At 40.0% G+C, this 27,666-nt stretch overlaps 1 protein-coding gene across 1 annotated transcript in view; it reads right to left on the bottom strand.

Moving 5' to 3' along the window:
* Positions 1-27,666, bottom strand: part of RABGAP1L (RAB GTPase activating protein 1 like) — a 172,955-nt gene that overhangs the window by 66,423 nt on the left and 78,866 nt on the right. The window contains exons 15-18 of the mRNA XM_089515979.1: positions 18,324-18,398; positions 16,338-16,463; positions 11,565-11,708; positions 1,086-1,127 (exon numbers count right to left, since the gene is read on the bottom strand). Of these exons, the coding sequence (XP_089372105.1) occupies positions 1,086-1,127; positions 11,565-11,708; positions 16,338-16,463; positions 18,324-18,398 (387 nt within the window). The remainder of the gene's footprint in view (positions 1-1,085; positions 1,128-11,564; positions 11,709-16,337; positions 16,464-18,323; positions 18,399-27,666) is intronic.

Genomic DNA, 27,666 nt, shown 5'->3' on the forward strand with positions numbered 1-27,666 from the left:
CGAGAGAGTGTGTTCCACTGTCAAACAACCCTTATTGTCAGGGAGTTCCTCGTAATGTTGAGGTGGAATCTCTTTTCCTGTAACTTGCATCCCTTGTTCTGGGTCCTGTTCTCTGGAGCAGCAGAAAACAAGCTTGCTCCCTCCTCAATATGACATCCCTTCAAATATTTACACAGGGCCATTTAATCCAACTCCCTTCCACATAGGCATTGACAAATGAAGCACTCTGGTCTCCAGAGTTGTAGTGCAGTGCTCAAACCACTATACTATGCTGGCTCTCTTACATCTTTGCACCTGGTAATAGCCTTTTTACAAGACCTAATATTCTTAAATGCTAAAATCACAGAATCGTAGAGCTGGAAGAGACCACAAGGGTCATCCAGTCCAACTCCTTGCCATGCAGGAATACACTGTCAAAGCACTCCTGATGGCCAGCCATTCTCTCCTTAAAGACCTACAATACAGGAGAGTCCACCACTTTCCCTAGTAGTCTATTCCACTGTCTAACAGCTATTAATATCAGGAAATTATTCCTAACATTTTAGCAGAATCTCTTTTCTTGCCATTTGAATCAATTGGTTCCTGTCTGGAACAGCAGAAAAAAAGCTTGATTTACACAGCTTTAAAGCAGACAATGAGGACATTGAAATAGTTCAATATTTTCCTTTTATTGGCTCAATCATTAGTCAGAACAGAGACTGCAGTCAAGAAATCAGAAGAAAACTAAGACCTGGAAGGGCAGCTATGGACAAGATTCTGAAATCTGTCTGTCTGTCTGTCTGTTCAGTCTGTCACTGAAAATTTAAGTTAGGATTGTCCACTCCATTGTACTTCTAATTCCCTTGTACAAATATGAAAGTTGGGACACTGAAGAAAGCTGATAGGAAGAAAATCAACTCATTTGAAATGTGGTGCTGGAAAAAAGTTCTACAGATACGGTGGACTTCTAAAAAGACTACTTGAGGTCAGTTAACAAAACAAAGGCTAGTAAAGCTTTTGCTAGCAAATAGCTTTCTAGAGTTACTTGGCAGTGTTGGTGAGGACAACCCTACAATTGGAATAATATATAAATACATAAACCTTACCTTTAGGAGAGCCAGGGCAACCTTAAAAATTACATTCAGGCCCTAAAGAAAGAAAAAGAAATGACATCAAATTTTGCATTCTTAGTATTCTTTGAAATAAACATTACTACTAATGTATCATGAACAATTACCCCTGAATCAAGGTTATCTCTTTTTCCAGTTTTTCATCCTGCCTATGTTAGGGAGGAAGAACCTCCTGAACATTCTGTATAAGAAGTCTGACTTATGTGGCCAGTGTCAAGGAGGTCTACAATATAAAACTGATCATCTGATGACTATTACTCTTTTTTGTTTTCCCAGCTGAGTGTTGGATGTACAAGTATACTGTTGGGGTTGCCTCGCGGGGAGGAAGAGGCATCGGCCTGTGGCCCCTGTTTCCCTCTGCGGGGCTTTGCTAGTCTTGAGGTGTCCCTCAAAGGACACTTCAGGTCTGGCAAAGCCTTGCGGGGAGGAGGAGTCGTCAGCCCGTCGCCCCTGCACCCCTCCATGGGGCTTTGCTAGTCTTGAGGTATCTCTCGAAGGACACCTCAGGTCTGGCAAAGCCTCGCGGGGAAGAGGAGGTGCTGGCCTGTGGCTCTTGATTCCCTCCACAGGGCTTTGCTAGTCTTGAGGTGTCCCTCAAAGGACACCTCAGATCTGGCAAAGCCTCGCGGGGAGGAGGAGCTGTCCGCCCGCCCTCTCCTCCCCGGGCCTTTCTTCCGCCGGAATGGGCTCTTGCCGGAAAGGCAAGTCGGGGGGAAGAGGACTGGGCATGTGACCCAGTCCTCTCCTCCTTGGGCATTTCCTCTGCCGGAACGGGCTCTGAAGGGCCCATTCGGGCAGAGGAAAGACAAGCTGGGGGGAAGAGGACTGGGCACGTGACCCAGGACTCTCCTCCCCGGGACTTTCCTCCACCGGGATGGGCTCCGAGGGGCACGCGACCCATCCCTCTTCCCCACAGATCTGTCCTGGCCCCCAGCTATCTCTGTACAGATAGCAGGACCCAGAAAAGGTCTCTGGGGAGGAGCCAGTGGCATGCACCAGTCGATCTTCCGGCCTCCAACTGTCTGGGAGAGGCCGGGAGAAGGCTGGGAGGAGGAGCTAGATGCACGCACTTCTGGCTCCTTCTCTTGAGTCTCATTAGGGAGGAGAAGGAATAGGCACACCCATGCCTCTTCTGCCTTCTTCCTTGCTCCGTGCCTGGCAAAATGGCATCGCGTGTCACTTCCGGCACACGTGCCATAGCTTCACCATCATGGTCCTAGGTTTTCAAATGGTGGGGCATGTGCCCCCCCTTGGAGGTGTGACAGGAATACTGACCTGAAGCGCTTGTTAGCTCATCCTCCAAAGAGGGGAGGTACTTGAAATGTGCAACATCCCCTTCAGTGTCTGAGTACATGTAAGGGAGTGAGCGAGGAAGAGAAGGAATTGAGTCTCAGGCTGTGATGGGGATGTTTTAGGTTTATGTGTGCATGACTGGAGAAAAGGTCGCTCCCCCCAATTCCTCCTGACTCACAAGCTGGGGAAAGAGGAGCAGTGATCCCACTGTGTGTAGGAGGGTAAAAAATAGAAGTAGCTTAAATCCAGTTTCCTGAACAAACTCATCAGAGAAGTCTCAGAGCTTGAGACAGGTTGAGAGGAAAGTCTTCTTAATAGGCAATGCAGAGCTGTGCTCTGCAGTGGGACAAAAAAGGATTTTAAGCCCTCTCTATTTTTTTCTCCCACTGCATACAAAAGCCACACAAGAGGCTCTAGCTTTATGATTTAGGTACAAGAGTAATCCAGGGATTCTTCCTCTTAATTCCTAAAGCAGAGCACTTTTGTGAAAAAGAGATGCAACCGTTTCCAGCTTCAGGAGTGGTGTGCAGGAGGAATCCAGGGATTCTTCCTCCTCTTAACACCCAAAGCAGCTGGTTGTTGTGTCAGATCACATCAGAAGCAGGAAAAATGTGTCCCTGGGGCCTGGACTAGCAGCCACAGTCTCCCTTTCTGTTCAAAATTTGTTTCTCAGCCTGGCTGCTGTCATCACAGGTGTTATGATTTCATAGAATCATAGAATCATAGAATCGTAGAGTTGGAAGAGACCACTAGGGCCATCCAGTCCAACCCCCTGCCATGCAGGAAATCCAAATCAAAGCATCCCTGACAGATGGCCATCCAGCCTCTGTTTAAAGACCTCCAAGGAAGGAGACTCTATCACCTTCCGAGGAAGTGCATTCCACTGTCGAACAGCCCTTACTGTCAGGAAGTTCCTCCTAATGTTCAGGTGGAATCTCTTTTCCTGTAGCTTGCATCCATTGTTCCGGGTCCTGTTCTCTGGAGCAGCAGAAAACAAGCTTGCTCCCTCCTCAATATGACATCCTTTCAAATATTTAAACAGGGCTATCATATCACCTCTTAACCTTCTCTTCTCCAGGCTAAACATCCCCAGCTCCCTAAGTCGTTCCTCATAGGGCATGGTTTCCAGACCCTTCACCATTTTTGTCGCCCTCCTTTGGACACGCTCCAGTTTCTCAATGTCCTTTCTGAATTGTGGCGCCCAGAACTGGACACAATATTCTAGGTGGGGCCTGACCAAAGCAGAATACAGTGGCACTATTACTTCTCTTGATCTTGACACTATACTTCTATTGATGCAGCCTAAAATAGCATTGGCCTTTTTAGCTGCCGCATCACACTGTTCACTCATGTTCAACTTGTGGTCTACTTGGACTCCTAGATCCCTTTCACATGTAGTTTCATTCAGCCAGGTGTCACCCATCCTATATCTGTGCATTTTATTTTTCCGCCCTAAGTGCAATACCTTACACTTATTTGAGATTTGAACTTCCATAGTTTTTTGTATCCATGGGGGGTGGGGGCGAGGCTGGAACCAAACCCCCACATATCTGAGGGCCCACTGAGGGGAGCCCTGACATATACATGTAGACATTAAGTTTGAGAACCACAGACTTAAATGACGTAATAGAAGGAATGCTTATTACATTTGCAAATGACACCAAATTTAGAGGGATGGCAAATACCCCAAAGGGAAGGATGTAGAGAGATGTAATAATGGTAGATTTCAGCTATCTGGATATTTGTTGGAAGTCAAACTCTGCCAAATGGTTAATAGCAATAGCAAGTACTTTTCTATCAGTGCACTTAAACACTCCTTAAGCGGTTTACAACATAATTGCTCCCAAAATGCTGGGTACTAATTTTAGCGGCCTTGGATGGATGCGAGGCTGAGTTGACCCTGGAGTCATGGGATCAAACTCACAACCTTGTGGCTGTAAATGGCTATAGTACAAGCATTTAATCACTGCACCACCAGAGCTCCCTGGTGACAAGCAGTTCCTCACTTGCCTTGCAGACAATTTCATTGTCCAAATGGTAGAAGAGACAACTAGGGGATCAGCTATTTTGGATCTAACCCTAACCAACAGTTAAGCATCTGGTTAATGAGGTAGATGTGGCAGGATCCTTAGGTGGAAGTGACCGTATTCTTCTGGGGTTTGTTATACAGTGGAAAGTGGGAGTCAAGCATAGTCAAACATGCATTCTAGACTTTAAGACAGATGATTTCAGTAACTTTAGGGAAATTCTGGTGGCGATGGTCAGGAATACTAATAGAGAAGGGAATTCTTGAGGGAATTCTTTAAAATGAGATACTGAAGGCACGATTTTGAGCTGTTCCAATGGGGAGGAAATCTGTGAGGTATCTAAAGAAAGCATAGCATAGAAGTTTATTGTTAAAAGCTAAAAGCCGTCACAATATAAAATAGATCCAAACAGTAAATACAAAAACAGTATTTAAAAAAAAACCCAAGGCACAAAAACCACAACTAAAACAACATGGTAAAATTAGTAAAAGGGACCCATCAACAAAAAACAATAATACATCATAAATGATAAAATAATAAAAACATAAAACTAGAATGGTTCTAGCCATCATTCCCATCGAGAAAACTGATTCTAATCTTGCTAGCAGCTAAACCAAATTTTGCTACCATAGAAGTAATAAATACATTGTTGCCGGCCAAAAGGACACAAATCTGTTGAGGCAAGATCTATCGGAAAGGGATTTTAAAATACATTCAAGAAACTTTTGTCTAGGAGATATATACAGAGGGCAATGTAAAAGGTAATGTTCGATATTCTCCACTTCCCTGGTTTTGCAGATACATAGTCTTAGATGTACAGGAATGTTATTATATTTGCCCGTCAAATAGGCAGAAGGCATACATTGGTACCTTAGAGCAATAAATGCTTTTCTAGCAGGGGCTAGAGTAAGATTATTAAAGTAATGCTCTAACCAAAACGATGTCTTATACAATGGGTACCAAAAATCAAAAGAAGAGTTCGAGAGCGCAAGAAGATCGGCCCATTTGGAAGCAAGATAAATTTTCTCTTTAATCAGTTGCTTGATTCTACGGTTGGCATAATTTGTGAGTCCACATTAATCTCATAGCTCTGCAATATTGTTCTAACTATAGATACCCAGGCGCTTGGAGAGTTAACAGGTATTTGTTCTAAAAAACATTTTTTGGGAAGCCTGGAGAAAGCAGGATTGATGTCAAAAGAACTTTAAACTAAGCTAAGACTCAAAAGAATCATGTACAAGAAATGGAAAAAAAGGAGAAAATCACTTAAAAAGAATTCAAGCAAACAGCCAGCTCATGTAGGGGAAGGTCAGGACAGCTAAAGCACAAAATGAGCTCAGGCTTGCTAGAGAGGTAAAAAAAAAGAGCAAAGGCGGCTTTTTTGGATATGTCTGTAGCAGAAGGAAGAACAAGGAACAAGGAGAAAATGGGAAGATGCTAATAGGGAACAGAGGAAAGGCAGAACTATTCAACACCTTTTTTGCCTCAGTCTTCTTTGAAAAGCAGAACAGTGCCCAGCTTGGAGCAAATGGAGCAGATGATGCAGTAGGAGAAATGCAGCAAAGTAGTTAAAGATGTAGTACAGGAATACCTGGCTACTCTAAATGAGTTCATGTCTCCAAGGGTATCAGAAGAACTGGCTAACGTAATCTCAGAGCCCCTGGCAATAATCTTTGAGAATTCCTGAAAAACAGGAGAGATCCTAGCAGACTGGCAGAGAGCAAATGCACCTGCATCTTTAAAAAAAAAGGGGGGGGGATAATTACCACCCAGTCAGCCTGGCATCAATGCCAGGCAAGATTCTAGACTAGATCATTAAACAGACAGTCTATAACCACTTAGAAAGGAATGCTGTGCTTACAACACGCAGCACGGGTTTCTCAAAAACAAGTCATGCCAGTGTAATCTTATTTCTTTTTCTTTTTTGAGTCACAAGCTTGGTAGATGAAGGGAATGCTATGGATGTACCGTATCTTGATTTCAGTGAGGTCTTTGACAAGATCGCCAAAAAGGCTAGTAAAATATGGCCTAGACACTGCTAATGTTGATCAACCAAACCCAAAGGCTACTCAACTATGATTTTAGGCTGCATCAATAGAAGTATAATGTCTAGATCAAGGAAAGTAATAGTGCCACTCTATTCTGCTTTGGTCAGGCCCCACCTGGAATACTGTGTCCAGTACTTGGCATTGAGAAACTGGAGCGTGTCCAAAGGAGGGCGACTAAAATAGTGAAGGGTCTGGAAACCATGTCCTATGAGGAATGACTTAGGGAGATGGGGATGTTTAGCCTGGAGAAGAGAAGGTTAAGAGCTGGTGTGATAGCCCTGTTTTAATATTTGAAGGGATGTCATATTGAGGAGGGAACAAGCTTGTTTTCTGCTGCTCCAGAGACTAGGACCCGGAGCAGTGGATGCAAGCTACAGGAACTGAGATTCCACCTCAACATTAGGAGGAACTTCCTGACAGTAAGGGCTGTTTGACAGTGGAACAAACTCCCTCGGAGTGTGGTGGAGTCTCCTTCCTTAGAGGTCTTCAAACAGAGGCTGGATGGCCATCTGTCGGGGATGCTTTGATTGTGATTTCCTGCATGGCAGGGGGTTGGACTGGATGGCCCTTGCGGTCTCTTTCAACTCTATGATTCTATGATTCAACAATGGCTCCTCCTCATCCTGGAGAGAAGTGACTAGCAGAGTGCCATAGGGTTCTATACTGAGCTCAGTGATATTGTACAGCTTTATCAAATGACTTGGATGATAGAACAGAGGGCACATTTATGAAATCTGATTATACCAAATTAGTTTACTAATATGCCTGAGAACAATTCAAAATGACTTTAAGAGCTTAGAAAAAACAAGACAAATAGTGCAAGGACCAGACAGTAAGAGGGGAAAAAGTTTACATAGGCAGCAAGGGGGCGTGGCTCATGATCTTCAGTATCTCTACACTAATGCACAGAACATGGAAAATAAACAAGATGAACTTGAACTCCTAGCACAATAAACCAAATATAGTGTGCCTGCGTGAAACGTGGCTTTCAGCATATGCTGAAAGCCGCACGGGAGGAGGGGTGGTGCGTCCCATAGGAATGAATGGGGCATGCACCCATGGTGCACATGGCGCTGTGCCGCCACACTGCTGCATGCACGAGCCCCATTCATTTAAATGGGGCTCGAGCATTGGTGGTATTTGCTTTACGTGGGGGAGTCCGGAACAAATCTCCCGCATAAAGTAAGGGTGCACTGTACAATATAATTAGGCATCACTGAAACCTTATGGGAAGAGTGTCATGATTGGAATGTAGTAATAGAGTAGTATTATATATGTGTGAGGGATGTTTATACATGTAAAGAGATTCAGGACTTAAATTCTGGAAAAAGGTGGAGACCACTGATATAGAAATTAGAGGGGATGGAAACAACAGGGATGTTATTGTGGGAGTCTCCTACTGCAGACCCCGAAGTCAGACTGAGGAACTGGATGATGCCTTTCTAGAACAGATGACCATACTCTCAGAAAGGAGAGATGTAGTAGTGATGGGTGACTTCAGTTGTTCTTATATTTACCGGAAGTCACTCAGCCAAGAATTTAAGGTCCAGCAAATTCCTCACTTGCCTGACATACAATTTCATTGTCCAAAATGTGAAGGAGGCAACAAGAAGATCAACTGTTTTACAGCTAATCCCAGCCAACAGGAATGGGGTGGAAGTGGCAGGATCCTTAGGTGGGAGTGATCACATTCTACTGGAATTTGTTATACAGTGGAAAGAAGAAGCCAAACATAGTCACACATGCATTCTAGATCTTAGGAAAGCTGATTTTAATAAACTTAGGGAAATACTGGGGATGAACTTGTGGTCAGGAATAGTAAAAGAAATGGGAGTTCAGGACAGATGGGAGTTACTCAAAAGGGAGATACTGAAGGCAGAATTTCAAACTGTGCCAGTGAGGAGGAAAAATGGGAGCTGTCTCAAGAAACCAGGATGGATGACTAAAGACCTTTCACCTGAGCTTTTAAACAGGACATGCATAAAAAATGGAAAAAGGAGAAAATCCCCAAAGCAGAATTCAAACTAATATCTAGCATATATAGGACTAAAGTGAGTAACGCTAAAGCACAGAATGAACTCAGGCTTGCTAGAGAGGTTAAGAACAACAAAAAGAGCTTCTTTTCTGTTATGTCTGTAGCAAAGGAAGAAGGAAATAGTAGGGACATTTCGTGGAGAAGATGGAAAAATGCTAATAGGGACAAAGAAAAGCCAGAACTACTCAACATCTTCTTTGCATCAGTCTTCTCACAAAAGGAAAAGGGTGCTCATCATAAGGAAGTTGGCGCAGTGGTTAAATGCCTGTACTGCAGCCATTCACTCAAAACCACAAGGTTGCGAGTTCAAGACCAGCAAAAGGGCCCAAGCTCGACTCAGGCTTGCATCCTTCCGAGGTCGCTAAAATGAGTACCCAGACTGTTGGGGGCAAATTAGCTTACTTGCTAATTAGCTTACTTGCTGTTCACCGCTATGATCTTTGGAATAGCGGTATATAAATAAAACAAATTATTATTATTATTATTAGTTGTAATTTAATTTTCATCTGGAAAACAATCTGTATTATTTTATGAATTTCTATCCAATATTTCTTTGTTCTAGGACACAGCCACCAAATATGACAGAAGGTTCCCTCACACTGACCACACTCCCAACACATTCCCTTTTCATTTTTATATATCTTTGCTAATTTACTTGGGGTAAAGTAGCATCAGTGAAGCATTCTGTAAAAGTTTTCTTTCACATTCATACTAAGAGTAAACTTCAGATCTGGAACCCAAGCTCTCCCATTTTTCCAGCAGTATTGAGGGGCTGATATTTTGTGCTCATTGTATAGTACATTCTTTAACCATTTCCATCTCTGTTTTTCTTTTCAACAGCAATTTATACACTTTAGATATGGTGGCATTCTTGTTCAACAAAATCATATCAAGATCATTTTTTTCCTTTGTAATACCTTCTTAAGGTCTTATATTTGTTCTTTCCCAGAGTTGCCTATAGAAAAACCATTGACATTGTATTCCCTCTCTTTTCAGCTCATCTTCAATTTTTATTCTCAACTTTTCTTCATTCCAATTTAAGAGAGCTTGATATTTTAACCATTATTTTCTCCTCAACATGTTTTTCTTCATGGGTGCCTCATGTGGTGATACACATTCTGGTAACTCCTTATAGAATTTATTTTTACACTTATTCCATATTCTTATTAATGATCGTCTAATTATGTGGTCATTTAACTCTTTATTAACTTCCAATTTGTTATATCACAAATACTCCTGACACCCATGGATCACTGGCAATTAAAGCCAATTTGATAGCAAATAACAAGAAGAAAGCAAACTGTGATTAATAAGAACTGGTCTGTGGAGAGAGACACTGCTGATCTCCAAAGTATGGTTTAGTTTGTCTGACTCTGAACTAAGACTTGCCTTTCATCATGTTTTTTTTTAATTTGCCATGTGTAATTTACTGAAGCTGATGCTAAGTAAAAGTTAACATTAAGTACAAGACTCCCATTCTTACTTCTCCCATTGCACACTGGTTTCATAAATGTCCATTCATAGATAGAATAAAACCATAGTTTGCAGTCCTGTCTCCAGAGCAACTTGTAATTTGTACAAATTATACAAACTACCAACAATTTGTATCTTCTGATTATGTGAATGTTAGGGCTTGCAAGTGGTCTGGAATGGTTTAGCATTACCTTTGAATACTGTTACTGTATGTATCCTTATCCTGCGGGTTTTTAATGGTATGTCTGGTCATATAATTCAATTTCTTTTTACTTCTCCAGGGAGAAAGGCGACATATAAATTAAATAAATAAATGAATAAAACAACACTTATAACTCTTAATTGCTATTCTTTTCATTCTGCGTGAAAATATTTGATTTTTGACATTGTCTGCTTCTTTTGTATGTCCTAAATCTAGCTGACATGTTCTAAATTTTATAGTGACAAACAACAGATGAAGTAATAAATCTGTCCTTAGACTTCTTGGTGCATAAGGGAAAAAGAGGTGTTATTGAATTGTCTTTCACCTATCTGGACCATTTTAAAATCTTTTAGTCTTAACTTTAGCACTCTTTAGGCCAAAATTCCACATTTACTTATTTACATGAACAAATCACTTTTTTTCCAAAGAGCAGGAGGACACCAACTACTGGGGACAATGACCTTAATGATACAAACAGAATTATCTAATAATGGTCTGTTATCTAATAATGGTCTGTACAAACTAGTTTCTATCAGATGAAAATACAGTTTGTTCAAACCATGGAGAACACATTAATCTTCACTTTTTATGGGAAAGGAAAAAGGAAACATGAAACTCATACAGGGAATAACAATCTGAGTTCTGTTATTACTTTTTAATCAGACCTATGATGAATTCCGTTTTTAACATTAAAAGGTAAATTGATTTAAAGTCCATAGTGTAGGAGTGGCCTTTCTAAGGCACTGTAGGACAATTTTATACACACACACACACACACACACACACACTTTTAACTGCTTTATTCTTTAACGTTCAGAAAAACCACAAACATTCAAACACATCTAACAATGTCACTAAGTCCTGTTATTTTAGAATCTAAACAGAAACTCTGGAAGAGTTTATACACATACTGTATTACTCTTTTTAAATCGCAGTAGGATCAAGGGCAGAAAATTACATTCTTTCAAGATAAAAGACTGATGTGCCAGGACATTACAGTGGGACCTTGGTATCCATGGGGGATCTGTTCTGCCCCCCATGTCCCATTGTCCTCCATGGTGGCATGTCCATGCAGCTGTGTCATGATTAGAGACAATGGGACTTCAGATGAAGTCCTGTTGTCCCTAATGGTAGCATGCCTGCACACACCACCATAGGGGACAACAGGGGCTGTCCCTAATGGCGGCACGGGGGGTACAATAGGGGCTTGATGTCTGTGGATGTTTAAATCCGTGGATGGCAAGATACGGAGGTCTCACTGTAATATAAAATAAAAGAGCAGTCTTCCTTGTCATAGAATAACAAAGATATGCCCAAAAAGTGACACAATATGTAGTGAAAAGTCAGACTGTCCAACTGAATAGGGTTTTATTTTACCTCACAAAGGAGTAAATCAATTATGTGGAAGACCATGCAGAGAGGGAACTTGGCAGTGAAGAGGGTGAGAAACCACTGAGATGCATACATATGAGCTTCCAGGTTCTGTTCCAAGAAATGGTTGTACAGATCAGGCAACTGCTCCTAAAGAAGACAGTGAAAGAGAAAGATGAACACAACTTCTGCTCTATGATGTATTAATAAAAAAAATCCTATCAATAAAGCCCAATTTTCAAATCGCTGCACGACAATACATATTTTAAGTGACAGGTAAACGAGGACTGTATCACTGTCAGTGAGAAGTGGCTAGAGCCATACACGAGCATATGTATGGGCACAGGCATGCACACGAACACATATGTATGGGCACAGGCATGCGTGCAAACATGTGTGTATGGGTATATATATTAGAGTGATAAGCAAGCAGAACCTAATAACTGGAGAAGGCAAAAGCTGAAAAGTTCTGCTAATTCATTTATGAAAGCTTTGTTTGGTAATCTATCCAGTAAATATATGTCTTAATAATTAAGTGCATTATTTTGGGATTGAGAACAAATTTGTCAGAACTGCTGTTTGCTTTTAATCTCATACTGTATTATACTTTATTATACTGGGGAGGTGATCTTATCCCAATGACACTGCACAAGATCACCAGTGCTGGATAGGGCGAAAACTGCTTCAGGATTGTTGATGGAGGTGAGGATCACCATTTCCATGTCACTATGGAAAGGAGGAAACATTATCTTCCTACCTTTCCCACACCGTTAGCAGCATTTTCAAAGTAGTCTCCTTGTTTGGTGGTTGTGGTGGGATGTGGTGGGTGAAGACTACGGGGGGACTGCATCAAAATAAGCTTGACAACTGCTTATCAAAATGTCCTCATCTGTTTGAAAAGAAAAGGACAGTTTCTATTCTGTTTTACCTGTAACTGAGTTTCTTTGACTGGTCATCTGTGAATCCACACATTTGGCTTTTACTATGCCTGCAAAGAGCATATTCAGAACCTATATATATATCCCTTAGTCCCACCCGTAACTCTTAGTTCCAAAGGACGATGCATAGCAGCATCCCAATGACCAAGAGGCAGGACACAAAATGATGGGAGGATGGGTAGGTCACTGATGATCAGGCAAGAAAACAGTTATAGGTAAACAACCTGTCCTTGCTCTTCATGGTCTCTTTGAATCATACATATGGGTAACTAGCAAGCTACTGATAAATGGAGGTGTGAGTGTCATGCCACAACTCAAGGTATGTATGCAAATAATTGTAAAACTTTATTGAACAGCCCACAAGAGAAGAAGTCAGAAAATTATTACCACCAAAAAGGAGTGGCAGGGAAATGTCACTTGAGAGTGGACAGAACTGCTCTCCCAAAAGATGCATCAACTCTGGAGGAAGCATCCAATCTGTAGTTAGAAATGAAAGTTAGTGCCTGGGATCACGCTGCTGCACGGCAAACTTCATCCAGTAGTTCATCATCAAGGAAGGCTGAAGAGGCCGAACCCCTGACATACAAGAAGACACAATCAAATCATCCCAGACAGATGGCCATCCAGCCTTGTTTAAAAACCTCCCAAGAAGGAAATTCCACCACACTCTGAAAGGGTGTGTTCCACTTTCGAACAGCGCTTACTGTCAGGAAGTTCTTCCTAATGTTTAGGTGGAATCTCTTTTCGTGTAGTTTGAATCCACTGCTCCATGTCCTAGTCTCTAGAGATGCAGAAAAGAAGCTTGCTCCATCCTCAATATGACATCTCTTCAAATACCTATCCTTGTCTTCTTCAGCTAAAGATATCCAGCTCCCTAAATGTCTCCTGATAGGGCATAGTTTCCAGAACTTTCACCATTTTAGCCATCCTCCTCTGGACACACTCCAGCTTGTCAACATCCTTTCTGAAGAGATTTTGAGCGCACCAATACTGAGTACAGCCAGGCCTGGTCTCTCCAAGCTGGGCCTCTTGGTTCGTAGTCCCTTAAAAGGTCCTCCAGCTTCAGAAACCATTTTTCAGTCCTTTGGGCTGATACACTCCTGGACAAAGGTCTTGGTGGAGCAGACACTATTACTCATGGAAGTTTAGCTGGCTTTAGCGCCTGTTTGTACAATAGGGCTTTGCGCCTCGATTTCTGGTTCTTCCAAGCCTGAGGGGTGAAGGTCTTACAGTGGGCACAAATATGCACATTTTGCTCTTCCTCAAGACATAGCATCCACCAGGAGTAGACACCACAGGCAGGAAGCTTCATTGTACATTCCTCACACCATTTGAAGAAAGATGAAGAAGACATAATGGAGAATAGAATCATCAATGAAAAAACTAGGCTGCGGTCGAAACCGAAAGCTAGCAAGATTCCTAGATGCTGCTCATGCAGCAGACAAAAAGGAACTGAGACTAATTGGATGGACTAAGAAATATGTATAGGGTGGACAGGGCTACCGCCAAAAATTCAGGCTATGCCAGTAGGTTCTGAATATGCTCTGTGCAAGCGCAGTAATGTGTAATTCACAGAGACCATGAAGAAGAAGTATTCCCTTTTTGTAGTCCTCCTCAGGAATATCATTATCAGTCCATGCTATCTACACTAATTAATTCTCTACTGTGCTTAAACATCTGAACAAATTGAGAGTAATGGTCATTTAGCTTAGTTATAAAGAGCATCAAAAAGAGGCATAGAGAACCAGTTCAAAATTGTATCCTCCCAAATATACCGTACTTAATGGAAGCATCTCAATGAATTGCTTTCAATATTCCTATTATGCCCCATTGCTACTGATGAGATATGAAAGAAATCTTCAGGTTATATTATTTAGAGAGAAGGAAAGCAATAATAATAAGGATAAAGCAATGTTTCAGTATGGCAGCAACTTTGGATATAAAAAAGTCATCAACTATATCTTTAATCTCTCCTTCTCTTCAGGTTCCTTCCCCTCAGTCTTCAAACATGCCTTAGTTTCCCCTATTCTGAAAAAACCCTCTCTCAACCCTTCTTCCTTGACTAGCTATCGTCCAATCTCTCTTCTTCCTTTTCTTTCTAAGGTGTTGGAACGAGTTGTCTATTAACGCTGTCTTGAGTATCTTGAAACCAACTCCATTCTGGATCCCTTCCAGTCTGGTTTTCGCCCAAGGCACTCCACAGAGACGGCCCTCACTAAGATCTCGAATGATCTTTTGCGGGCCAAGGCGAATGGCCTTGTCCTTCTCGATCTGTCTGCAGCCTTCGACACCGTGGACCACTGTCTCTTAATAGACGTACTCTCTGACCTTGGTTTCTCGGGCCTTGTTCTCGATTGGTTCACATCTTACCTGTCAGATAGATCTTTTACAGTGGTCTCGGGTGGTCAGACCTCGTCCTCTGTCCCCTTATCTCTTGGAGTTCCTCAGGGCTCTGTTTTGGGTCCCCTTTTGTTCTCTTTATACACACTCTCCCTTGGCAAACTTATTAGTTCGTTTGGTTTCTCCTACCATTTATACACCGATGATACCCAGCTGTACCTTTCCACCCCTAATCTTTCACCAGAGCTAGAACAGCAAGTGTCATCCTGCTTAACAGCTGTCTCCCACTGGATGCACCATCGGCGTCTGAAGCTCAATATGTCCAAGACCGAGCTTCTTGTTTTCCCACCTAAGCCCACCCTTCACTACTCCTTTTCTATTTCTGTCAATAACATCTCTATCCAGCCGGTCCAGGAAGCCCACAGTCTTGGTTTCATTTTTGACTCCTCTTTGTCATTTATCCCCCAGATCCAGACTACAGCCAAGGTCTGTAGATTTTTTCTCTATAATATTGCCAAAATCTGTCCATATCTCTCAGCTTCTAACGCAAAAACACTGGTCTATGACCTAGTGGTCTCACGACTAGACTAGTGTAACCTCCTCCTGGCAGGGCTTCCTCTCTCTCACCTCCACCCATTAATTTCTGTTCAGCATTCAGCTGCACACATTATTTCACTCGCTCGCCGCTATGATCATGTCTCCCCTTTCTTGTCCTCCCTTCACTGGCTCCCTCTTCCTTTCCGCATCAGGTACAAACTTTTGTTACTCACCTTTAAAGCCCTGCATGGGCTGGCCCCTCTTTATTTAACTGATCTTCTCTCTCCTTACATCCCTACTCGCACTCTCCGCTCTGGTAGCCAAAGTCTCCTCTCTCAACCCAGGATTTTCTCCGTCCCGTCCCGGATCCATCCCTTCTCTCTTGCTGCCCCTCATTCCTGGTACCTTCTTCCTCCGCATGCACGGCTCATCACTTCCCTAACCAGTTTTAAGGCTGAGCTGAAAATCATATTGTTTAGGGAAGCATTCTCAGGGAATTTATGATTGTCATCTGGCTGTCTGATAACGTTTGATGCGATTTGCTTTTATATCTAATGTTTTTTAATTTGTCTTTTCTTTCCTACATTGTAATTTTATCTATTCTAATTGTTATTACTTTTAGAGTGTACGCCTCGGGCAGGCTTTTATATATTCCTTAATTTTACTGATTTTGTACAGTGCTGTGTATAATTACAGTGCTTTAGAAATAAAGTTTAATAATAATAATAATAATAATAACTCAGAATCTTCTAATAAAAATGCAGTAGTATCTATAGTAAATTTTTTAACTTATGGCTAATTGGAATGTTATGTGCACATTGTATGTAATATAAGAAGCAGGTACTGTTTATTACACACACCATGGATCATGACAACCTACTAAGCATGTCTATAGTAGGGCTTTTCTTCCATTCATGAACCTATATTTTAGAAAATAAAGATGAATTTGTGAGTTTAATCCTACCTGTATAAGTTTTTCCAGCTGGTAAAATTTACTGCGAAGATCCTCTAGATTGTTTTTATAGAGGTCTCGCAGGCCATAGTCATACATGATCTTCACCAAAACACAGAACGCTTGCTCTTCAGGCATCTGTACGAACAATGTGAGATTTAAATGAACAATGTGAGATCTTCAAATTGTTAAATCCTACAATGTCTTTTGCATAGAAAATTATAGGTAATGAGTGTACCAATTTAAAATAATAACCAACAGCAGCAGCAGCAAATAGTGTTTTTAGAAGTCCTGCAGATAAAATATCATTTTTTTTCTTAAGCATGGGCAAATTTATTTGCCATCCTTTCTCTACCTCGCACCTTCAAGTGTGTTGAAGTACAACTGCCATATCAGGCATGCTGGCTGAGATGATGGGATCTGTAGTCTAACACATATAGAAGGAACCAGGCTGGGAAAGACTATTCTATGTCTTATGCCCTTCGTCTGCCATTTAAAGCACTAGTGTTTCCACTGAAGCTTAATAATATGTGGCTGACAAATCATAGTTTCCTACCTGACAACAGCACTTCAAAGTGATTTCTCATGTCCATGAAGATGGTTTTCTGATCCCAATTTAAAATTAAAATTATTACAAAATAATATGCTGTTCCTATATGGCTTTATTTTCCTCAAACTAGGCAATAAAAAGGTATAGAAGGCTGGTTGTGCATGATTCTTTTAATTGTTGAAACTGAAATGAACTTCTAAAAATCTCTTATAATTTGTACTGTCACATTTAGGGCATGGATTGTAAATGCAAATAACCTTACCTCATAAATGATCAACAAACCAAACAGCCAACTATGGCTGAGTTGTCTGTGTGTTTGTTAGATTTTTTTTAAAAAAAAAGTTTGTGTAGTTTGTTTGCTCCTTCCCATGTACTCTTCTGGGGAGAATTTAGATATTACAACAGGGTATCTTTACTGAAATCCCACTATGCAAAGATCCAACTGAGATCCAGCTATGCCAGATATAAGCACATCCTGCCAGAACCGAGAGGGTCATATCTTACCCATCCCCAATTCTGACAGAATGTTGTTTTAAAAAAAAAATATTGCTGGAAGAAACCCTTTGGGTCTTTGGGACAATTCTGTCAAGTTCTGAGAGGGCTCTGACCTATTTTATATGCAGGAGAGGCTTTTCCCAAGTCACTTCCAATTTGGAAAGACGCCCCCTCATAACTTAAAAGTGGCTGGTGGGAAGCAAAATGTGAAAAAATTGCCTCTCAGAGCCCCTAGTGGATGCTTGTGAGGGACATTGTCAGCCAAAAATGTTTTCTTTAAAAATTGCCAAAAATGAGTGTGGGAAGGCTGCGCTGGAGCCCTGGAAGGTAATATGTGCACACTTTCTCCAGACGGGCTTTATTACAAAGATCTATTCAGCATTCAGTCTTTGATTCCCGCCCCATTCAAGCGGCTGTGTGAGATTTTGGTTCCTAACACAAACGAGGATGTCAATTATATAGAATCTTGAGGTCAAGAGGAATTCCAATTAACAGTACTGGCCTAAGGGCTCAGAAAGCCATTTTACATAGGATTCATAGAATCTATGATTCTATGATTCTATGATTCTATGAATCCTATGTAAAATGGCTTTCTGAGCAAGCAGAAACCTCCAGAAGCTATATCTAAAAGGAAGTATACATAGAAAAGGGAAGGATCACAGAATCACAGATTTGGAAGGGATCATAAGAGCCATTCAGTCAAGCCCCTGATCCCCCGGTAAAGCATGCCTGACAGGTGACTATCCAACTTCTATTTGAAAAACTCAATAGAAGGAGAGGATCTAGTTCCTGATCTAGTAGTTTTATTCCAGATAAAAGTAAGTTACATCTACTCTCATAACGGGAAAAGAGGAATAAACAGTGAAAAGAGATTTCACGTTACAAATATTTGAAAGATAGTATCAAATACATTGTCTCACTGAGGAACAACAGTGGTTTTATCATGTACTTACATGCAGTAGCAAAACGGCACCAAGAAATGAATGGCCCTGACAATAACCAATTTCTTCATCATACACTGAATATGCCTGCAATATAAAGACAACTGTGATTACAGCAGTGAATTAATATATTACATAGTTACAAACTGAATTGATGTTACAGAAAGCCCCACGGTTCTCTGGTTTGCCCTCCTAGGAGTTCTACTACTATTACTACTATTACCTTTATATCTATTTATAGCATATCCTGCTTACAATTTTAAAAAATAATATAGTTTAAAACTTGCAAAAAAGTGAACATGAAAATGGGGTTAAACTATTTACAATATAAAAATAACAATTAAGCAATTAAAATAGTCCTGTTTAAAACAGTATGACAGCCTCAACTCATTCTTTTGAAAGTGGAATAAAACAGTCTCTGCCTGGTGATGGAAGCACAGCAGGGAGGGGACCTCACTAACCACCCTGGGAAAGGAGTTCCAAGTCTAGGCACAATTACCAAGGAAGCCCACTCTCACATCCTCGCCAAACTGTGCTTGTGATGGAGGTGAGACTAAGAGATAGGACTGTTCTGATGACCTCAGGGCCCAGGCAGAGTGATATAGTCTACCTGATAGTCTGGACCCAGTCCTTCCAATGCTTATAGATAATAACCAGCACTTTGAATTGTTCCAGGAAACAAAATGGCAGCCAGTGGAGCTGTTGTAAAAGGAAAGTAGCATGGTAATCTGCTCCAGGTAATATTCTGGCTGCAGCTCTTTGGACCAGCTGAAGTTTCTGAACATTTTTCAAAGGCAGGCTCATATAGAGATCATTACAATAGTCTAAACAGGATGTAACAAAGGAATATACCATTGTGGCCAAATCCAGCATCTCAGGAAATAGGCAGAGATGGTGCACAAGCTTTAAATATGCAAAAGAACTCCTGGCCACTGCAGAAACCTGGGCCTCCAGGCTCAAAGCTGAGTCCAGGAGCATATCCAAACTGCAAACTTGCATCTTCAGGGTGAGTGTAACTCCTCCTAGCACAGGCTGAATTGCTGTTCCATGATTTGACTTTCTGCTGACCAAGAGCACCCCTGTTTAGTCTGGATTAAGTTTCAATTTGATCTCCACTACAGGAAGGAATGTAGCCATTGTAAAACAGTGCCTCCAAGTTACATCTCAGCGAGGCAGCATAGAAGGATACCATGATTGGTGGTTTTGAAAACTGCTGAGAGATCCAGCAGAACCAACAGAGACGTACTTTTCTTAACCAGCTCCCTATGTAGGTCTTCCACCAAGATGGCCAAACTGCCTTTGTTTTACAATCAGGCGTGAAATCAGATTGAAATGGATCTAGATAATTCATTTGATCCAGGAATCCCTGGAGCTAACAGGCCACACACATTTCACTATCTTGCCCAAGAAGGTCAGGCACAGACCCATAATTATCTATTATAGAGGGATTCAGGAATGTCCTTTTCAACAAAGATCACAACTGCCTCCTTTTGGCAAGTTAGAACTTTCTCTTGTAAATAGGCATTGACTACCTCCTTCACTCAGCCAGTTCCTCTCTGGCCTGTTTGATAAGCCAGGAAGGACAGGGTCTAGCATACATGTGGTGGGTCTCTCTTTCCCAAGGATCTGTCTACATCCTCAGGCTGCACAAAATGAAAAGAATCCAATAACATAGGAAAAGCAGAAATCATGGTTACATCCACTGGAACTATACCAACTATTAGCATCCATGTTAGAGTGAATCTGAATGATTTTATCTGCAAAGCGCCATGCAAATTATACACAGTGGGCTGTAAAGTAGTCTCCATTTTCTACCTGAGGACCAGTGCATAATAAACCTCTGACCATTTGAAATTGCTCAGCTGTACAGCTCCTTGCAGATGCAATGGTGGCAGCAAAGAATCATTTAATGCTGTCTGTACTGCCACAGATTAAGCCTTCAAATAGGCTCTAGCCCATGTTCAGTCAGGTTCTCTCTGAAATTTATGCCAACGCCAGTTCCAACTGTGAAATAGGAGAAATCTTCTTTTGTTTGAAGCCTTCTTTTCAGAACCTAAACTGAAAAAGCACTCTATATGGGAAAAAAACCTGGCATCATACCAAACCAGGATACAGAATGTTTAACTAATAGGATCATAAAGGATATGAGTTCAGATAAATGCTAAAAAAAACTACAGAAGCATAACAAAATGGGATTGAAATAAGGTAGGTTCTGTCATTTTTAACAAGGTCAAGATAACTCGAAATGGACAAGTCAAGTTCTTTTTTCAGCAGTGGAAATGGAGAGCAATGTAGCTTATTCATCCTCATTGCTCCAAAAAACAGGACCACCCAGCCAGGAATTTTAATGAGAGGTGAGTAGCTCCTCATTCAGTGAAGGTTAACAAGTTCTGAATATCAAAAACTAATTATGCAGGTAATAAAAAAAGAAATGCCCAGAACTATATATAGATTTTACCACTGCTGAAAAGGGTAAAGGGGAGTTTCTGGCCAGTAACTTCTTTTCATTACAAGTCAATATTAGAATGGGCAAACTATCCTTCATTCCACTGGTGAAAGAGGATCTTCAGGGTACATCCAATTTTCCATTTTATATTAGTGGGGAAAATTAGACTGGAGTAACTTGTAGCAAGTGATCAAGCCCAGATGAGGAAGTCTTGCTGTGAGGGTTCAGAGTATCACAGCCCTCTGTAGTACCCTTTGCCTGAAAACTGCAACCACAATGACATACTTATCAATTTTATAATGTCTAGCAAATGTAGGCATAGTGAACTAGGCCACTGCTTTAAATATGTCAATTAGTGATTCAGAGGTACTGAAGGCAGATGAGCTAGTGCTGCTGTGGGCCAGGATGGCAGTGGGTACTATAGTCAATGACTCCTCAAAGCAGAGGGCTATGCAGGCTCTTAATCACCTGGACACAGTGGATGTGGATGTCTTATATCCCATGGAGACTGGATGACAAGAAAGAGAACATCAAACAAAGAGAGCATTGTGAATTCTGGACAGATTTATCTTTAAACATGTATTTTACTGCTAAACTGTGCTATCGGTTCTGTCTTTCAGATTTGGGATTATGCCATCAGAAAGATGGCCCAATTAAATGCTGTGAAATGTAACAGAGCCTGTATCAAAGTCAGAGGTTTTGCCTTGCTGAAAGAGCTCCCGGTTCTGAGACTGTGTTCAAGTAATTGCTACAAAGAGTAAAGTTTTACAGGGACCAGTGCAGTCTTGTTTGCGCATTAAGGACCAGGTGCAGATCACAGTGAATTACCAGGGGTCTCAACAATATCATGCCCCCTAGGAAGTCCTTAACATGAGAGTGCCTAGATAAAGCAATTCGTTTAGGTTCCCTGATGATAATGCAATCACCTGTGGGTTTTTGTTTTTGGTAGAGTCCTTTTGGCTGCTAAGATAGCACCCACTACTTTCTCCTGATATCACTATTCTAGTAGTTCACCCTGCAGTCTCTAAGCATGGAGTTGCAATCAATCTGGTTGGGAGTGGAGGGAATTCTTCTGGCATAGCAGGTCTGGTCTATTAAGAAGGTCTCATATTGACGAGATCTCATATTGACAAAGCTAGTAGGTTTGAGAACCAGGCTTATCTTTGCCATCTGTGAGCAATCTGATTCATTCTCCAGTCTCACTTTTCTAAGTGCCTTGGGAAGTAGTGGAAAAAGGTGTAGGCAAAATACAAATCCCTGGGCCATGTTAATGTCAGGACATTCATCTTCCAGGCACCATATCTGAAATCTAGAGATGAACTTTGGAACCTTAAAATTTGTCATGGAGGTGATTAGACCCATTATTCTCATCACCAGTTTATTACCAGTTTGAAGACTTGTAGGTTTAGGGACCTCCCTGTTCTAGGTCTCCACAGTGAGCCAGTCCACCTTATTGTTGTATTGTTGTATTGTTGTATATTCCCCAGAGCTACTGTACTGTGATGAGCTTCAGGTGCACTTCAATACTTTCTTCATCAGGGAGCAAGGTCTAATACCTCCTTGGCATATTTTTATTGGTTAAAATACAGTACAACATATACAAAAAACAATATCCAAACACAAAAACAAGACAAAGACCAGTCTACATATAGTCTAACATTTACATACACATTTAAAATCACTTCCCATCCTTCAAACTGAAAATATATGTTCCTTGATGTAGTTCCCAATTAAACTACTCCTTTTTTAGTTATATTGTACACTCTTTCCTTTTTTTTATTTTGACTAAGAAATACCATCTGTTTTGTAGTCACACTACATCCATATATAATCTTATATATTAGCATATTAGCATATTAATCCTATAATTGTATCTATTTTCTTATATTCTATAATATTTTCTTTATTCTTGCACTCTATATTATCCAGTATTTTATTTTCTGTGAATAATGTACATTATTTATTAAATATCAATGTAAAATGGACTCATCCCTGCAATTGACATCTCAGGTAGATGCGATGGCCAGAAGTGCTTGCTATCAACTTCGGTTGATACACCAACTGCGACCCTACCTAGACTGAAGGGACCTTGAAACGGTGGTACACACTCTGGTAACCTCTCGTCTAGATTTCTGTAATGCGCTTTACATGGGGCTACCCTTGTACCAAGCTCGGAAGCTTCAGTTAGTGCAAAATATGGCAGCCAGATTGGTCACCAAGGTTCGACCATATTACACCTATCTTAAAAGATCTTCACTGGCTCCATATTTGCTTCTGGGCACAGTACAAGGTGTTGGTTATTACCTATAAAGCCCTACATGGCTTGAGCCCGAGTTACTTATGGGACCGCATCTCCCCATACAATCCGCCCCACACTCTCAGAAAATCGGGTAAGAACTTATTGGAAATAGCAACTTCCAAATACGTCACTACTTTGCAAAGTGCTTTTTCAATAACGGCTCCGAGACTTTGGAACAGTCTCCCTGATCTGCTCGGCGACCTTGTTAGAGACATTTAGAAAAGCGGTTAATACTGAACTTTTCAGCCGAGCATACCCCACCTGATATGAATACCCCCCCTGATATGAATGACATGCCACTGTTTGTGTATGATCCCTGCCTTGCTGGTTGATGCTATTGTTATTTCCTGATGCTAGATATTTTGTTGTTTTTAGCTGTTTGTAATTGAATTTTAATGTAAACACTTCGTGCTTTTATTTTAACCCCGCTTCGATCCATTGGGAGAGGCAAGGAAACATAAATAAAATTTATTATTATTATTATTATTATTATTATCATTAAAATATTCTCAGATTGCTGTACGTTCACAAGAACTTATTCTCACAGTTGTATATTACATGAATCCCACTTTCATATCTTCTCTTATTATGTTAGGTCTGGAGTATTCTTTATTCTTTCTTCAAAGTGTTTCATAACAGGTGCCCATTCATTTCCCCATCTTTCCTCTCTTCCTTCTCTTAACATATTTGTAAACTTATCTGCTTCCATCATGTCATATAATTTTATATACCAATCCTTTAATAATAATTCGTCTTTATTTTTCCACTTTTTTGCTATTATCATTCTGGCAGCTGTTACCATATAGAAAATAATTTTACCAAATTTCCTCTCTAGATCTGCATTGCTCAACATCTCCAGTAAGAATAGTTTTGCTTCATGTCTGACTTTGGTGTTTAGCATCCTTTCAATTACCTGATGAATTTGGCTCCACAAATTTTTAACTTTTTTGCACTCCCACCACATATGTATAAAATTCCTTTTCTCTTATTACAGTTCCAACATTCTTTTTTATTGCTTTGGTAGATTTTACTTAATTTTTCTGGTGTTAGGTACCATCTATACTGAATCTGTAGATAGTTTTGTTATATGTCTGCACTTAAAGTATATTTCAATCTCACTTTCTAATTTGTCCCAGTCTTCTATAAATATTGGTTTGCCTAAGTCCTGTGCCCAATTAATCATATATTGTTTCACTGTTTCATCTTCCATTTCTAATGCTGTAATAAATAATAGTGGGGATAAAGGGCATCCTTGTCTAGTACACTTTTGAATTTGAATGCTTTTTGTTTTTTCACCATTGACTAATATTTTAGCTTCTTGTTCCCTGTAAATTGCTTCCATCCATTTTATACCATTTCTTCCCGATTCCATTTTATTTAATACTTCAATCATGAATTCCCAACGCAAATTATCGAATGCCTTTTCTGCATCCAAAAAAATTAGGCCCAAACGTTTATCTGGTCTTTTTTCAAAAACTTCAACCAAATTTATTAAATTTCTTATATTATCTTTAATTTGTCTTTTAGGTAAAAAACCACATTGATTTCTATTTATCCAGTTTTTAAGTATATATTTTTTTAATCTCAATGCCAAAATTGCTGCAAAAAATTTATAATCCACATTAAGTAGTGCAATGGACCTGTAATTTCTAGGGTCGTCCGTTTCTTTATCCTGCTTTGGAATTAAGGTAATAGATGATGTTTTCCATGTATCTAGTATTTTTCCTTCTAGTATGCTATTCATTACTGTTTGTAGAGGTTTAATTAAGTTGTTTAACTTTTTATAGTATAGGGCGGGAAAGCCGTCCGTTCCAGGTGTTTTACCTAGTTTTAGGTTTCTAGTTGTATCTATTATTTCTTGTACAGAAATTCCTTTATTTAATGTCTCTTGTTGTTCTTTACTAATTGATTTAATATTTTCATTTAGAACAAATTTTTCTATTTCTTTTTTATTTATTGGTTTTTCTGCAAAAAGGTTTTAAAAATAATTTTGAAATACTTTTTTAATTTGGTTCTGCTCTTTAAAAGTTTTCCCATCCTCTTTTATTTCCCAACTAGTGTTTTTTTCTTTATCCTTTTTTATTTTCCAAGACAACCATTTTCCAGGTTTGTTAGCGAATTTGAATTTTTTTTGCTTTGTATACCTAATTTTTTCTCCATTTCCTCCACTAGGATCAATGACAATTGTTTTTGCATTATCTGTATTTCCTCAACTAGAAATTTATTACCGGGTTTCTTTTTTAGCAATTGTTCTTTTTGTCTTATATCTTGTAATACTTTGTTCGTTTTTAGTCCTTGTGTCTTCATTAATTCAGTATTTTTTGTATAAAAAACCTCTCATAACAGTTTTTGCGGTGTCCCATACCACCCGATCCTCTACCTCTTTATTCAAATTCTCTTCAAAAAATGACTAATTTTTTTGGGCTTGATTCACTATATTTTCATCTTTTAACAGGTTTTCATTTAATCTCCAATTATATTCTTTTTTGCCAAATTTGATTTCCATTGTAATTGGGTTATGATCGGATAATATTTTAGGGAGTATGTCTACTTTGCAAACTTTGGGAGCCATCATCGAGGAGATTAGATATATGTCAATTCGGGACCAAGATTTATGATAATTTGAATAATATGTATAATCATTTGTATTTCCCATCTTTACCCTCCAAATGTCCATTAGGACCAACAAATTTTTCACTTCAAAAAACATATTTTTTACTGAGAGGTGCAAAGATATTTATCTACCATCGCATTGGTATTTTGTATGTCTGACACCTCCTCTTGTTTTGCTTTACTATTCGGGATGTGCAGTTTACTAGCCTAGTACTAATTGGTATCACTAGTCTTGTTTGTTAGGGCCAGCATAAGCCTGTTTGTTTACAGGATTGCATATACTTTATGCTTTTTAAATTTCTTTTATCTTTTAGCACCCATTGCAACATACTGTTCTAATAAAATTACAGTGTTTCCTATTTCCCGTAGACTTTTTGTCTGCACACTTGTTGTTTCAGTTTAGGGTATCACCTCCCAGTTTTTCCTCTTCTTATAGATTACATTAATACAAATTTTACATCCGTTTCTCCTCCATCTAGCCACTGTTCTTTATGGTCAGATTTATTTTAAACGATTTCAATTGTGTAAAATTTTAATAAGGAAAGTTTTTGATGACATGAAACTTTTTTATGTCATTGTTTTATGATTGCAAGATTTTGTATTTTGTATTATGAATAAAGTATTTAAAAAATACTTTTGTTAGGAAGACATACTCCTTTCTCTTCCTTAACACATTGTTTGGGATATGTTTCAATAATTGTAATTCTACTTCATCTACAATCAACTTGGCTTCAAAGTGCCTTTGTAGTTTGAGTTCCTTCATTTGCATACGGACAAAGTAAATAACGATGTCCCTTGGCAGTTTTTTCTGTTTCACCACTCACGAGTTTACGCGGAAGGTCTTATCTATTTCGATTTCCATCAGTTCTTTTTCCCTCCCGATAAATTCTGCTAAGATCTCAGTTAGGTATTTTCATTCTCTACTTCTGGCAATCCTCTAATTTTTAGGCATCTCTCTCTCCATTTCTGTTCCCATATTGTCCTTTCATCCTGATTCTCTTCCCTTCTCTCAATTTCTTCCTTCAGTTTTTCTTCTAGTTCCTGATTTTTCTTTTCCAGGACTTTCACTTTGGTCTTCACTTGTCTTACATCTGAGGTTATGGCTTTTATTGCTTAATTGATTTCTTTAAATTCTTCTCTCCTTCTTTTATCTCTCCTTTCATTCTTTCCATATCACATCTTAAATCTTATTTATCTCGTCTCATGTCATTTCTCAGTTTTTCTTTATCCTTTTTCATATCTTGTTGCATCTGTCTTATTTCTTCCAAAAGCATTGAGTTCATATCTTGTGTGTTAGATTTTGTTAAGTCTGTGGATGATCTTCTTTGTATTTGTAATCATTGTTGTTGTTTTATACGACTGTGATCTTGTCGTAGTCATCTTTGTTGTCTATTTAGTATTGTTACAAACCATCTTGAAAATGCTGAGTGTTTGCACTTCAAACCAGAAATAAACCCCCAAAGAAATGTGGGGTTTTCCCTCTTTCAGGCCCCACCAAGAGTTGATTTTCTCATGTTTCAAGTCTCAAACTTCCGTTCTATCACCAGATCATTCGAACCTAATTTAAAAATGAGTTTTTCTTTCTCCAGTTCTGCCTTTTTTCCGTCGGCCTATCCCAGCAGTATAGGGTTCCTTCAAGCCCACCTCCCACTTTTCAGATACCCTCACAACCAGCTTCCGCCTTCGTCTCCACTCTCAAACAGACCTTCTTCACATAAGTTGCTTAGTTGTGGCTTGGTCGTGTCTGATTCCGATCCTCTTCTCCGCCCCGGCTCAGATCTGTCTCTCCGCTCACAGCTCTAACTCTCTCCTCCTCATCCCAATCAAACCTCCACTGCACCAATCACTCAGTGGCAGATGGCTCCAGTCCTCTCTGTCACTAACTCCGTCTTGCGACCCAGACCCTCTTCTCCACGTCTCCTTCAAGTTTCCTCCACGTAGACCCCTCAGACACAGTTAGCTCCAGTCCTCCACACAGACACCGCTCCCATTCTCCC

This window comes from Sceloporus occidentalis, unplaced genomic scaffold (genome assembly GCF_023333645.1).
Source record: "Sceloporus occidentalis isolate IW3139 unplaced genomic scaffold, rSceOcc1.0.p SCAF_3, whole genome shotgun sequence".
Classification (NCBI taxonomy): Eukaryota; Metazoa; Chordata; class Lepidosauria; order Squamata; family Phrynosomatidae; genus Sceloporus; species Sceloporus occidentalis.